At 43.8% G+C, this 14744-nt stretch overlaps 2 protein-coding genes across 2 annotated transcripts in view; both read left to right on the top strand.

The window, feature by feature from the left end:
- Window positions 1-14744, top strand: part of LOC125686427 (uncharacterized) — a 201567-nt gene that overhangs the window by 98592 nt on the left and 88231 nt on the right. The gene's annotated exons all lie outside the window — the stretch shown is intronic.
- Window positions 3388-14744, top strand: part of LOC125686445 (Golgi phosphoprotein 3-like) — a 163001-nt gene continuing 151644 nt past the window's right edge. Inside the window, exon 1 of the mRNA XM_048930427.1 lies at window positions 3388-3693. Coding sequence (XP_048786384.1) covers window positions 3484-3693 — 210 coding nt within the window. The 5' untranslated portion in view covers window positions 3388-3483. The remainder of the gene's footprint in view (window positions 3694-14744) is intronic.

Genomic DNA, 14744 nt, shown 5'->3' with positions numbered 1-14744 from the left:
TGTGTCCATCTGGGTATGCACCCATCTGTCAGCTTGCTCTCTTCCCTTCATTAATTAGATTCCTATCCTTTCTAGAGTACCTTATAGGTTCTGACTAAGGTTCAGGTATTTCAAGTTTACCGTCTGGAATTAAAGCCATTCTCCAATTTCTTTTCCTTCAGCTGCCTGTTTTGCCACCTGATCCACCATCATATTTCCAGTTTCCTGTACAGTGTCACTCTTTTGATGTCCTTTACAATGTATAACAGCCATGATGTTCTTTGGTAGATTTACATCATGCTGAATTTGTTTTCCTTGTGTGTAAGCAATCCTTGCTCGTTCCAGATGGTACCACGAGTGGGTACCACCCCAAAAGCATATTTATCACCTGTCCATATATTTAAGGATCTTGTCAAGGCAGTTATTTCAGCCTTCTGAGTGGAAGTCCCCACAGGTAATGGTTTTGCTTCAATTACCCTGTCAGTAGCAATTACTGCATGTCCTGCCTTACAGTTTCTTTGTCTTCACAAAACTGCTTCCGTCGATGAATCCAGGACTCCTCAGCATCATCCAACGGTTCCTCCTGTAGGTCTGACCAACTTGCACAGACAGTCTCCATGCAGTCGCACACTGCTGGCTTGGAGGCAGCTCTACGTTGGTGTTCTGGGTGTTCAGCAAATTGCTTCCTTCTCTTTGATCAGTTGTGCTTTCTCTTGAGAAACTTGATAGCCATTTAAATCAAGAAATTCAGCAAGCTCACAGTCCATTGTACACTGTCCTTTGTGACTGTAGCATCCACGTACTGCAGTAAAGAAGTGAAGTTCCACTGTGAGATGGTGAACCCAAATCTCAGGCTCACGAGTTGACCAGTTCTCAAAAATCACTGGGCTGTTCTCACAACCCTGGGTAACACTGTGCAGGTTAACTGAATTATTATTATTATTACTTTTAATTATTATTTTTTTTTCTTCTTTCCATATTTGAGTTTTCCTATTCAAAGGCAAATAATTGTAGACTTTCTTTGGCAAAACCAGGCAGAAAAAGGTGTACTTCAAGTCCAGAACGGTAAACCCCACCTGCTTATTCCTTAACTTGGTTAATAAAGATATACACCATGTGTTGTATATATTCAACTTTTCTATTAATTGCCCTCAAATCTTATACCAAACTATAGCTCTTGCCATCCAATTTTCCCTTTGCAAGATTGGGTGTTGTATTTAGATTTCTATCCAATTAATAATCCAATATCCAAAAAGTTATTTTTATTTCTTTTATCCTCCTACAGTCTTGTATACTCAAAGGGCATTGCTTTACCCTGGTTGGGCTGGCTCCCATCTTTAACTTAACTTTCATTGGGCTGCATTTTTGGCTCTGCCAGGCATCCCTGATGCCTGCAATCCTGTGTATACCCAGTTTAGGATTTACGTAACTTCTGGGAGTACAGCATTGCTTTTCCCAGTTTGTGTTAAAGCCAGACTTAAAATTTTCAGTCCATTGGTCTTGCTTGACAAGTAGCTCCAATTGTCTCTACTGAATTTGATCTCTACATTCAACTATTCTAACATGTCATGCCCAAATAATCATTTTGGAGAACCTGGCATGTACAAGAATTTATATATTCCTACTTGTTCTCCTAGCCTATATTTAATTGGTCCAAAAAAAAGTAAACTTCTCTTGCCAGTGGCTCCTACAACTATTACAGAAATCATCTACAGGTAATAATTCTTGATGTAGCACAGAGTTAAGAGGCACCCGTATCAGAAAATAAACCTCTTTACCCTGCTTCCCCTGCTGCTTTCGGTCCTGGCAGGGTGGAACTCTCCCTGAGTCCTTCCAGGCTCCCCTTACCTCTTCTTCTAGGTAAGGACATCCCTGTTACACCTTGCTCAACTTTGTCTTCCTCAGCTTGTTTTTTTCCAAACCCTTTTCACTTTCCAAACTCTCATCATCACAGACATTACTAACATTATATTTCAGTTTCACCCCCTCCTCTCCCCAGACTTCCAGTGCTCACGCTGGGATATTGGGTTTCCCCAGCTTTCTACAGATGATGGCTATTCTCACTTCCAATGTCCTGTCCCATTCCCATTCACAAGCACTGCACCCTTCACAGTTACAGCGGGAGGCTCCAGCCCCCAGTTCTTTCTCCTACTCCAAGTTGTTCTTACAAGCCGCAGTGGGGGTGTGTGCAGGGGATGTGTTCTCGTGCCGGCCCAACTCTAATATCCCAAACTCACTGTTTTCCTTAACCTTTTTGCCATTTTTTTTTTTTGTTTTTCCACAATTCCACTATTTGTACCCTCAACTGCAATTCCACATAGCATTAGCAACTGCATTTCCGCATAATTTCCACATACCATTAAAAACTGCATTTCCACATAATTTTCACATACCATTAAGACAGTTTCTCCCAGTGCCTTCAAAGTCCACAAATCAAACAATACATTCCTCAACTTCCACAAACACCCAGCACTTAGTCTCATGATTAGGGCACTCAATTATACAACTGGTCTCATTACTCCATTTACGTTCCTGGTGTCTTATTCAATATTCCCCCTGGTTCACCAACAATGTTTCTCCAGTGAGCCAAAATACAACCCAGGGGGTCTTCTCATATCACTTTAGACACCCCTTGTTCCATAACAGCCTCGTACAGGACATAACATAACACTTTCAGGACATAAACATTTAACAATCACAAAGACAGTGACAATAATCAGTACAATTTATCCTCAGGATCCTTCCTCTCTGCCTACCTCCCTCCAGAGCCCAACCTTCCCTCTGTGTTCATTTCCCACACTTGCATAGCTGTCAACCTCTTTCTGCAATAATCAACGTATCAACAATAAACATCATTTCCACCCATGAGTACAAATTAGCCCCTAGAAATTGATCTCATTGTTCTGCTACACTTACAGGATCCTCAGTTAAGGAATTCTTCTTGAAACTCCTAACTTCTCTTCTAGTACAAACAGCAGACATTGCCATACCCTATTTTCCTTTGACTTAAGTCTGCCTTAAGAGCATAAAGTGAAGTATTAGTAAGGTTAGTATTAGATAACTATCCCACTCCCTTTCCCGTGTCGCCCAAGTGTTGTTTATCGTCTTCTTCCGGTAATAGCTTACAACAGCAACCCTCCCTCAAGGCGTAGTGAGTACCATTCCACGCCTATTCCTGTGCAGTCTCCTCCCACCTGTGGCCCTTTCCGGTGCTCTTTTTCTTGTCTGCCGTTGCCATATCCTTTGTTGACATCATCTCGTGCCGCCATATTGAAAAGGGAAGCAGCCTTTACTACCTCGGCTGCCGTAGGGAGGAACGCTGGTTTCTATCGTCTCCGCCTCTCTTGCCGCTGTCGAGGCTTGTTTCTCATGAGGTCCTCTGGCTGGTCGTAGCTGCGGTGTGGATAGGGTCGAGGTGAGAGTGGTTGTCGTGCCTTTTTCGGACTCCTGAGCTGTCATCAAGTCTCTTTCTGGCGGGTCTTTGCTTTTCTGTCGCCTCCGGCCATGTCTTCTCTCACCCAGCGCTGTTCTGGTTTGGTGCAGCGCCGGATCGAGGCTTCCCGCAGCGCTGCCGACGAGGAGCGAGGAGCTAAGGGTGGCCCAGTGAATGAAGGCCGCCGGGACGAGCTGGGCGACGACGAGAAGGGAGATTCCAAGCAAACGCGATTCACTCTCATGGAGGAGGTGCTGCTTCTGGGCCTTAAGGATCGTGAGGTGCGGTGAGGCTGGGGCGGGTCTAGTCTTTGGGACTGAGGGAGTCCCGGTGGTGTTAGTGGCCCTGAGGAGAGGGGGCTTGAGGGGAGGCTGATTATTCGGAGACTTATGGAGGATATTGAGGAGGAAAGTGAACTCGTGGGAGGGCATTGGTGGTGCAGGAGGGTGGAAGGTGCAAGTGGCATGGGGGCAAGGAGGCTGCTGGGTGAGTTGAGGGGGATTTGGGGCAGGGATGTTGCTGGGGAGACTGTGATGGTGGTAGAGGCAGGGGTGTGTGCCCCAACAGATTTTTGGAAGAGGTGGGAAAGGTGCTTGGGTGTTGGAGGAGAGGGAGCCTGGCAGAGGTTTTGGGATACCCTTTGGATATAGAGTTCATGGAGGGGTTTTTAAATACGTAGCAACTCAAGGAAGGCAGCGTGGGGGAAAGACAGTGATAAGGGTCAAGGCCTCTAGACAGCGTTCATTGTTGACTTGGCTTAAATAGACCTATGGTTGTTATACTTCTCTTGTAACTTACCTGTGGCTTTTATGTGGGAGATATCTACTTTTATGTCAGATGTAGCTATATTGTACTTACGGGGCTTTAGGATGTTTAGCAGCCCATTTTAGAAAGACTCTTTAGACTAATGTATGTGAAAAATGTCTTAAAATTTGGGGAGATAAAATGTAACTAAAATGGGCCTTGAATCGTGAGTCAAAATGAACAAAATTGCATTATTATGTAATTGTAATTTTACTGAATTTATGATTTGTTTGTCATGGTACTGTGAATAACTAGGTATGTTACTACTAATGAGGTAGTCAATTTTACATTGATTATTGTTTGGAAGGGTTAGTCAATATATAAAAAAAAAAAGTACATTGAAGAAATCCATCCTTATCAGGGGAAATAATTTAATGTGGTGAAGCATAATATAATATTGAAGTGACTTGCTTCATTTTTTGCTGTTGTTGCAAGTAAGCTGATGGAGACAAATGTTTTGGATGGAAGTATCTTAAAGCTGTACCTGTTCATGAGGACAAAAAAAGAGTGGGAGGGAGAAAGCTGCGAAGCAATATAATTTTTGACAGTGCATTGCATCTGAAATTAATGTGCGGGATGATGATGAATACATTAAAGAGTAGCTTTCCTGCTTAATGCTCATTTTTTAATGTGTGACAGTATATCTCTGTGTGTATATATCTGCTACAATAACGTTCTTTATTTTTCTATGTGCTCTAGGTCATATTCTTGTAATCCCATTATTTTTTTCAGGTGGACCTTGCCATTACATCCTTATTAAGTCAGTAGATTTTCACAATGATGTGTGCTTCTACCTATTGATTTCAAAGATGTGCCTATGCAGGTTTTTCTTCCAACTTACCTGAACAGTTGCAGTGAAGTATTAGATGTGCCAAGACAACTATCTGTCAGGATAGGAGGTCTTCATTTGAGGAAGATGGGATAGACTGGGTGGTCTTTGGGCCCAGATTTTCCATGAATGTGTGGTAAACCTGCTGAATTTGTGGATGTTAGACTGTAAAGATTTCAAATTAGGAAGTATTCTGTCTGCCTAGAAAGAACACAGAGCACAAGTGTTCCTAATATATCAGAAGAGCTGAGGCGCTCTCCATCATATTTGAAAAATCATGGCTGTCTGCTGAAGTCCCCTTTGACTGGAAAAAGGGAAACATTACGCCCATTTTTAAGAAAGGGAGAAAGGAAGACCTGGGGAACTATAGGACAGTGAGCTTCATCTCTGTGCTTGAGAAGATTGTGGAACAGATCCTCCTAGAAGCTATGTTAAGGCACATATGAGACAAAGAGGTGATTTGAAACAGCTAGCATGGCTTCACCAAGGGCAGATCGCGCCTCACCAATCTGGTGGCCTTCTATGATGGAGTGACAGCTTTGGTGGACAGGGGAAGGGTGGTGGATGTCATCTACCTGGACTTCTGCAAGGCCTTTGACATGGTTGCTCACCACATCTTTCTGTCTAAGTTGGGGAGGTGTGAATTTCAAGGATGGACTGTTTGATGGATTAGGAATTGGTTTTCTGGGCACAGCCAAAGGGTGGCGATCAATGGTTCTGTGTCAGGATGGAGGCCGGTCACAAGCAGTGTCCCTCAGGGGTCAGTCTTGGGGCCAGTGCTCTTCAACATCTTCATCTATGACATAGACGATGGCATCGAGTGCACCCTCAGCAAGTTTGTGGATGACACCAAGCTGAGTGGTGCAGTTGATACATTGGAAGGAAGGGAAGCCATCTGGAGGGACCTGGACAGGCTGGAGAAGTGGGCCCATGAAAGCCTGATGAGGTTCAATAAGGCCAAGTGCAGGGTGCTACACTTGGGTTGGGGCAATCCCAGGTATTTATATAAACTGGGGGTAGATATTGAGAGCAGCCTTGTAGAGAAGGGCTTGGTGGTGCTGGTGGACAAGAGGCTGGACATGAGCCAGCAGTGTGCTCTTGCAGCCTGTAAGGCCAACTATATCCTGGGCTGCATTAAAAAAGGGGTGGCCAGCAGGGAGAGGGAGGTGATTGTCCCCCCTCTACTCGGCTCTTGTGAGGCCCCATCTGGAGTACTGCATCAAGGCCTGGGGCCCCCAGTACAGGAAGGATGTGGAGCTCTTAGAGCGGTTCCCGAGGAGGGCCACTGAGATGATCAGAGGGCTGGAGCAGCTCTGCTGTGAGGAAAGGTTGAGGGAACTGGGCTTGTTTAGCTTGGAGAAGAGAAGGCTCTGGGGAGACCTCATTGCAGCCTTGCAATGCTTGAAGGAAGCATATAAACACGAGGGGGAACAGCTGTTTATGAGGGTGGTTAGTGATAGGACAAGGGGGAATGGTCTTAAACTGAGTCAGGGGAGGTTTAGGTTAGATATTAGGAAGAAGCTCTTCGCACGGAGGGTGGTAACACACTGGAACAGGTTGCCCAAGGAGGTTGTGGATGCCCCATCCCTGGAAGCATTCAAGGTCAGGCTGGATGTGGCTCTGGGCAGCCTGGTCTAGTGGTTGGCGACCCTGCATGTAGCAGGAGGGTTGAAACTAGATGATCGTTGTGCTCCTTTTCAGCCTGGGCCATTATATGATTCTATTAAATGTTAGTAATTAAAAAAAAAAATCCAGCTTTGCACTGGTCTGCATCTAAATTATAAATCATCTAACTGTATTAAGAGCTGCCGTGGCACTTGCTAAAAATACTTCAGTATTTGTATTGAGAAAAGAACTGATTACAGTGACATGAGTATTCATGTCTAGCTTGAGATTCTGCTGTTGAAATATCAGACTAGATTGATGATGTCATCTCTAGGATGGGAGCTTAATGTGCACAAACTAGCATGTTCAGTTTCTGAGGTTTGTTGGACATGAATCAGTAGGGTTTGTGTTTAGCTTTTGTCTCCTTGCACCCTTTTCTTTTATACTTAGTATAGCTCATTTTTTAATTTTTTTTTTTTAACTTAAAAAATGAATCTATAGCTTTAAGATCAATTCTAGTTCTCTATTATTTTGATGATAAGGAAAACAAGTTTATGCAATTGGGAATGCTTTTTATGAAGTTTTTTTACTTGCAATAGGATTGGTTCCCAATGGCATTTATGTGAGGCTTTTTCATGACAGCCAGCAACGAAAAGCAATAAAAGATCTTTAAGTATAATTGTGAAACTATGCGAAGTGTGTGTAAGGGAAAGATATAAGTAGGTATATAAGTTTTAAGCTCAATTAAGAGCCAGTAAATCTAAAGCTGACAAGGCCTGTTTTATTTAAATGAGCATTAAATTATTTTATCCTGTTGGAATAAAATACAAGCCTTGAGTTGCTGTAAGAATGTTTCCCTAAAAATGCTTTATCCCAGAAAAGTTACTGATTACTGTGTTGTTAACTTTGCTTTGAGGGTTTTGAGGGTAACTTTTTTCTAACCTTAAGCAGTGGTGAATATGGCATAACATGATGTGAACTGTATACAAAAAGCCTCACGTGCAAGTAGCCTCTATTTATTATTAGGTTAGATATTAGGAAGAAGCTCTTCGCACAGAGGGTGGTGATGCACTGGAAGAGTGCATGTATTTATTATTTATTATTATCCATTTATTATTATTATATTATATATTTAATATATATAATATATGCTATATACAATATTAATAATTATAATATAATAATAATTATTAATATTATATTATTATTTATTTATTATTTATTATTATCCATTTATTTATTATTTATTTATTATTACCCATTTATACAAGTAGGTGGAAGAGCCTTTGCTCTTACGAGAGGTTTACAGGAAGATTCAGAGAGTTATGGATAGATGAGTTAGTAGAATTACTGAAAGGCTTGGGTTGTAAGAAACCTTAAAGATGTTATAATTCCAACCCCCCTCATGTTGTGGACAGGGTTGCTGCCTGCTAGATCTTGTTGCCCAGGGGCCCATCTAATGTGACCTTGAGCACCTTCGGGGATGGGATATATGCAGCTTCTCTGGGCAACCTGTTCCAGTGTCTCAGCCTTGCTTTGTGGGAGAGGTGCTCTAGCCCTCTCATCAAGTTTCATGGCCCTCTTCTATACCTACTCCAATAGCTCCATATATTTCTTGTGCTGAGGGCCCCAGACCTGCATGCACTACTCCAGATAGAGTTTCACAAGAGGAGAGTAGAGTAGAGGGGGGGCAATCGCCTCCCTCGCCCTGCTGGCCATCTCTCTTTATACAGTCTGGGATGCAGTTGGCCTTGCAGGCTGCAAGTGCACACTGTGTCAAGACTTTAATCTACCAGAACTCCCAAGTCTGTCTCTGCAGGGATCCTTTCAGTGAGTTCTCCCGGCTTATACTCATAGAATGGTTTGAATTGGAAGGGGCCCTTAAAGGTCACCTATTCCAACTCCCCTGCAGGGAACAGGGACATCTACAGCTAGATCAGTTTGCTCAGAGCCTGGTCCAGCCTGCCCTTGTATGACTGCAGGGACAGGGCATCCATCACATCCCTGGGCAACCTGCCCTTATTGTTTAAAAAAAAAAAAAAAAAAAAAAAAAAAAAAAAAAAACTTGTTTTTCCTTATATCCAAGATAAATCTCCCCTCTTTTAGTTTGAAATAATTACCCTTGTCTTATCACAACAGACCCTGCTAGTCTATCCCCTTCCTTCTTGTAGCCCACCTTTAAGTACTGGAAGGCTCCTATCAGGTCTCCTTGAAGCCTTTTCCAGACTGAACAGCTCCAGCACTCTCAGCCTGTCCTCATAGGGAAGGTGTTCTATCACTTGTATTATTTTTGTGGTCCTCCTCTGGATGTGCTCCAACAGGTCCATGTCTCATGTACTGTGGACTCCACATCTAGACCTGGTACTCTAGGTGAGGTCTCACCAGTGCAGAGTAGAAGAGCAGGATCGCCTCCCTCAACCTGCTTACCATGCTTCTGATGCAGCCCAGGATACAGTTGGCTTTCTGGGCTGTGAGGTCACATTGCTGGTTCTCGCCTAGTTTGCCATCCATCAGTACCCTTAAGTCGTTTTTGACAGGACTGTGCTCAATCCTTACATCTTCTAGCTTGTATTGGTAGTGGGGATTGCTGTGACCCAGGTGCAAGTTCTTACATTTGTATTTCTTGAACCTTATGAAGTTCTTCCAGGCCCACTGCTTAAGCCTGTCTAGGTATCTCTGGATGGCATCCCATCCTTCAGGCATGTTTATTGCACCACACAGCTTGGTGTCATCCACAAACTTGCTGAGGGTGCATTTGATTCCACTGGTTGTCATTGATGGAAATTTTAAAGAGCACTGGTACCAGTATGGCCCCCCAAGGGATACCACTTGTCTCTGATCTCCATCTGGACGTTGAGCCTTTGACCATCACTCTCTGGGTACAATCTTGCAAACAGTTCTGTTTATTGAACAGTGCACCTGTCAAATCAATATATTTCTAATTTGGAGAGAAGGATGTTGTGGGGGACTGTGTCAAAGGCCTTACTGAAATCCAGATAGAAGGATATCAGCAGCTCTTCCCTTGTGCACTGATGCAGTTATGCCATCACAGAATGCCACTAGTTTGGTCAGGCAGGGCCTGCCCTTAGTGAAGCCATGTTTGTTCAGTATCACCTCCCTGTCTTATGTGTGCTTTAGCATAGTTTCCAGGAGGATCTTTTCTGTGACCTTCCCTAGTACAGAGATGAGGTTTACAAGTCTGTAGTTCCCTGGGTCGTCCTTTCTACCCTTAAAAATGGATGTGGACAGGACAAGAGGAAACAGCCATAAACTTGAGCATAGGAAGTTCTGCACCAATATGTGAAGGAACTTCTTCACGGTAATGGTGATGGAGTACTGGAACAGGCTACCCAGTGGGGTTGTGGATTCTCTTTCTCTGGCGATATTCAAGACCTGCCTGGATGCCTACCTGTGTAGCCTGCTGTAGGGGGCCTGCTTTGCAGGGAGGTTGGACTCGATGATCTTTGGAGGTCCCTTCTAGTCCCTACAATTCTGTGATTCTGTGACTTCACCTGACTGCTGTGACTTCAAATATCACTGAGAGTGGTTTGGTGACTATGTTAGTTAATTCGTTCAGGACTCTAGGATGCATCTCATTGGGACCCATAGGCTTATGGATGTTCAGGTTCTTCAGATGGTTGCAAATTTGATCTTTGCTTACAGCAGGAGGGAAACTGCTGCCCTTGTCCCTGCCTTCTGAACCATTCACTTGAGGGCTGTATAAAGAGCAGTCACCAGTGAAGACTGAGACTAAGATGTTGAGTATCTCAGCCTTTCTTGTCTGTTACTAGCCTGTCTGTATTGCTCTCTGGGGAGGGGGGGTACATTTTCCTGGACTTTCCATTTATGGTTGATGTACCGGTAAAAGCCTTTCTTGTTCTTCTTTGCACCCTTTGCCAGGTTGAGTTGCAGTTAGGCCTTGGCCTTCCTGACCCTATCCCTACACAGTCTAGCAGCGTCCCTATACTCCTCCCAGGTTACCTGTCCCTGCTTCCACTGCCTGTGCATTTTCTTCTTGTTCTCCAGTTTGACCAGAAGGTCCCAATTCAGCTACGCTGATCTCTTGCTTTCCTTTCCTGACTTCGTACATCTGGGGATTGGAGAGCTCTTGGGCCCTAAGGAAAGCTTTCTTAAAGATCTGCAAGCTCTGCTCTGCTCTTTTGCCCTTGAGGACAGTTTCCCAGGGTGTTTTGTTGGCTAACTCCCTGAGAAGATGTAAGTTAGCTTTCCTAAAACTTAGCATCCTGATTTAACTCTTTGTCTGTCTGATATCCCTCAGGAGTGTGAACTCCACCATAGCACTGTCAATACATCCCTGAAAGCCTCTAATGCCTGTATCATCAATCAGTTCACTTGCATTAGTGAGTAACAGGTTCAGTAATGCATCCCCCCTGTGTTGGAACTGTCTGTTACTTGACTCAGGAAGTTATCCTCATGTCAATAGTTTACAGGCTGGTTTCACCTGGTTTTGTGACTAATGCAGAGGGGGAACACACGGACCCACACCCTGGAAAAAGGGAAAATGGGAAAGGACAGGGAGATGGGCCTAAAAACAAAAACAGTGGCAACAATTTGAAGAGGAATACTAATATACTAAGTAAGATATTGGAATGCAAGATAACAAAATAAAATACAATATAATTAAAATTGAGGATAACAAACAAAATGAGTGAGAGTGTTCAAAAACTGAAGGCTTTACTCTAATGCTTAAGACGAGATGGCTAGGGAGCACATATTGCAGATGAGCTGAAGGGGGGGGGGGTGGGGGGAAGGGATGTCTCATTACTTGTGAACAGTTTTATCTTTCCCTTGAATGGAAACAACAGTGAAAAGTCCTCTGCGATATGTAGTTCTCTTCTGAGACAGGAATACTCAGAACTATTGGCAATACATGGAGCTGGAGCATTAACACTTAAACTCCCAGTGCTCTACATGATGTTATGATGTAGAGTACTGGTAACAAAAATCATAAAGCCATGACATTCCACATCACTACATTCAGTAGTGCAAAGTATATATATACAAACAAACAATAATTAACATGCATTAAACACACACATGTATATATACATGGAATTACTGACTGCATTCTCCCAACATCTAATTCCCTTGTGGTACACATTGAACATCCCCACCATTTTGCATCACCTACCAAGTGGACCTAGGTCCCTGAGCAAAAACTGTTCCAGTGAGAGTTTTGCCCTTTCCAGAAGCTGGAAAGATCCAAAGCGCTTTTCCCAACGTGTTCTTTACGTGTGCTACAGGGACCTTATCTCCCTTGACAATATGTAGGGAACTGGATTGGGTAGGTGTCTCGCTCCAATTACTAGGAGGGAGAGGAGGTTCTTTTATTATCTATATACCCGGCGTGAGATTAAGAAGCAATGGTTCAAATGTTGGTCCAACCAGTTTATTACAAATCTTAATCAGGGAAATGGGGAAAGGGAGGACGGACACTATTATGAATTAGTGCAATGGGGAAGGGAAGGAGGGCGATAGAAAAGAAGAAGCAAGGAGTCTTTATAGGCAGCAAGAGGGACATAGTCACCACCATGGATCCAGCGAGGTTTGTAGTTCAGTCTTTGATCTTCAGTAGTGGTGGGTCGTCAAGCAGAGTTGTCCTGTTGACAACGACGACGGCGACCATGGCGATGATGGCCCCTTTTCAATGGTTTCATAGTGGTTGAATCAGCGGTCTTTGCAGTGACAGCTCAAATCCAAAGTGGTTGAGTCAGCTCTCCTTTTCGTGGCAGCTTCTGGCTCTGGGATCTCAGCAGGAAACTCCTTTGTTCTTATCTTCCTGGCCTTGCCAGCAGATAGAGGAAGCAGGGAGGCACCAACTTGTATCTTGCCTTCACAGGATACAATGGTATCATTCCCCCAGCCTCCCATAGCAAACAGGAGTTATTTGGTCACAGGCTAGGTCTTCCGCCAGTAAACAGTCCTGAGCACTATCTTCTGAAGGCAAACAGCTCCAAACATGTAAAATTGTCCACACAGCAATGCTGATTGCCACACAACACCCATCACTTGCCTCCTCAACAAAATATCTCAGGAAGCAAGCTTTGAGCCAAAAAAAGCAAAGAAGGATTCTCACAGTAGGGCCATCACAAGTGATAGATCCTCTGGTATTGACCAACCAGGTGGCTTCTGCCAAATGCTTCTCCCAGTGCTTAAATGTTCCACCACTCATTGCTTTCAGCATAGTTTTTAACAACCCATTGTATCATTCAATTTTACCAGAAGCTGGTGCATGATAGGGGATGTGATAAATCCACTCAATGCCATGATCTTTGGCCCAAGTATTTACAAGAGAATTTTTGAAATGGGTCCCATTATCTGATTCAGTTATTTCTGGAGTGCCGTGTCGCCATCGGACTTGTTCTTTGAGACCTAATATGGTGTTTTGGGTGGTAGCATAGGGTACTGTACTGCATATGTTTCAAGCTGCCCGGTGGCTGCCTCCACCATAGTAAGCAAATAACACCATTGTGGGTTTGTGGCAAGGTGATAAAATGAACTGGCTGTGCCTCTCCATATTTATATCTTTGTCCTCGCCCTTCCCCCTGATGAGGTTTCATTTGTGGTGCATGTTTCACAGTCATGAATAACCTGTGCAATAGCATCCATAGTTAAGTCTACCCCTCGGTCCCTAGCCCACTTATATGTCACATCTCTTCCTCTTGCCCGAGGTGTCATGGGCCCACCGAGCTAGAAATAATTCACCTTCGTGTTGCCAGTCCAAGTCTATTTGAGCCACCTCAATTTTGGCAGCTCAATCTACCTGATGGTTATTTTGTTTAAAAAAAAAAAAAAATTTTTTTATTTCTTCAGTAGCCTGACTCTTGGGCACTTGAGCATCTACATGGCGCACCTTTACATCCATATCCTTTATTCGGGCAGCAATGTCTTTCCACAATTCAGCAGCTCAAATAGGTTTACTCCTTCTTTGCCAGTTGTTTTGTTCCCGCTGCTGTAACCACCCCTATAGAGCATTTGCTACCATCCATGAGTAAGTGTAAAGATAAAACATTGGTCACCTCTCCCGTTCAGCAATATCTAAGGCCAGTTGGACAGCCTTTATCTCTGCAAATTGGCTTGATTCTCCTTTTCCTTCGGTGGCCTCACCCCAAGTCTCAGCTGTTTTACACATGCTTATCTCTCAATGGTCTTTCTGATGAAGGTCGTCATGTTATTTTCTTGGACCTGGGTTAGATTGGAGGGCACTTGGCTGGCTCTAAGTGGTCATCTCATCAGCCACAACTCCATTCACCAATCCGCTGCTTCTTCATTAATTTGTGGTTTGCCATCTTAGTCTACTGTTTCGCATTCCAGAGATAGGGGAGCTAACAATGTTATTTGGAAAAACAGGAGACCCGCTGTCTGCACTAATTGTCTAAGTCTGTAGAAAAGCATCTGTTATGGGCAGTGAGAACCTGGCCTAGCAAGGTCAAATCTGAAGCTACTGATTCAGTACTCCATGAAGGCACATAACTTGTAACCTAACTTACTTTCCTTAATTCAGTAGTCTACCGTCAGCCTCCACTATCCCCTGGTTTTATGCTCTGGCTATATGGGGCTGTTAAAAGGTGAGTGAGTTTTGGTTATTACTCCATGACTTTCTAGTTGACAAATCAACTTATGAATGGGGAGCAAGGAATCTCTGTTAGTGCAGTACTGCCATCTGTTCACCGTTTTTGTAGCAATTGGTACCTGTTGGTATTTTACTTGTAGCAACCCCAGAACAGACAGATCTTCTGACAGACCAGGCAGAACAGACAGCTGCTTAACATCTTCTGTGTCTAAAGCAGCTATTCCGAAGGCACGTTGATACCCCTTAGGATCCTTAAAATATCCCCTTCTGAGGTAATAGATACCAAGTTTACAGGGAGCCCCTGGGCCTGCCACAACAGGATGTTTTTGCCAGTCTTTACCAGTGAGGCTTATTTCGGCCTCTCAATTCTTGAGAATCCCCAGTCACCCCAGAAATAAAAATTGATTATGTCCCTTTATGACTTGAGGACATTAGAGTGCACTGCGTGCCAGTATCTACCTGTGCCTCGTATTTCTTTGGGTCTGATGTGCAAGGCCTTC

This window comes from Lagopus muta, chromosome W (assembly GCF_023343835.1).
Source record: "Lagopus muta isolate bLagMut1 chromosome W, bLagMut1 primary, whole genome shotgun sequence".
Lineage (NCBI taxonomy): Eukaryota > Metazoa > Chordata > Aves > Galliformes > Phasianidae > Lagopus > Lagopus muta.
Note: the sequence above shows the minus strand (reverse complement) of the source record. Positions and strands in the feature narration are given on the sequence as shown.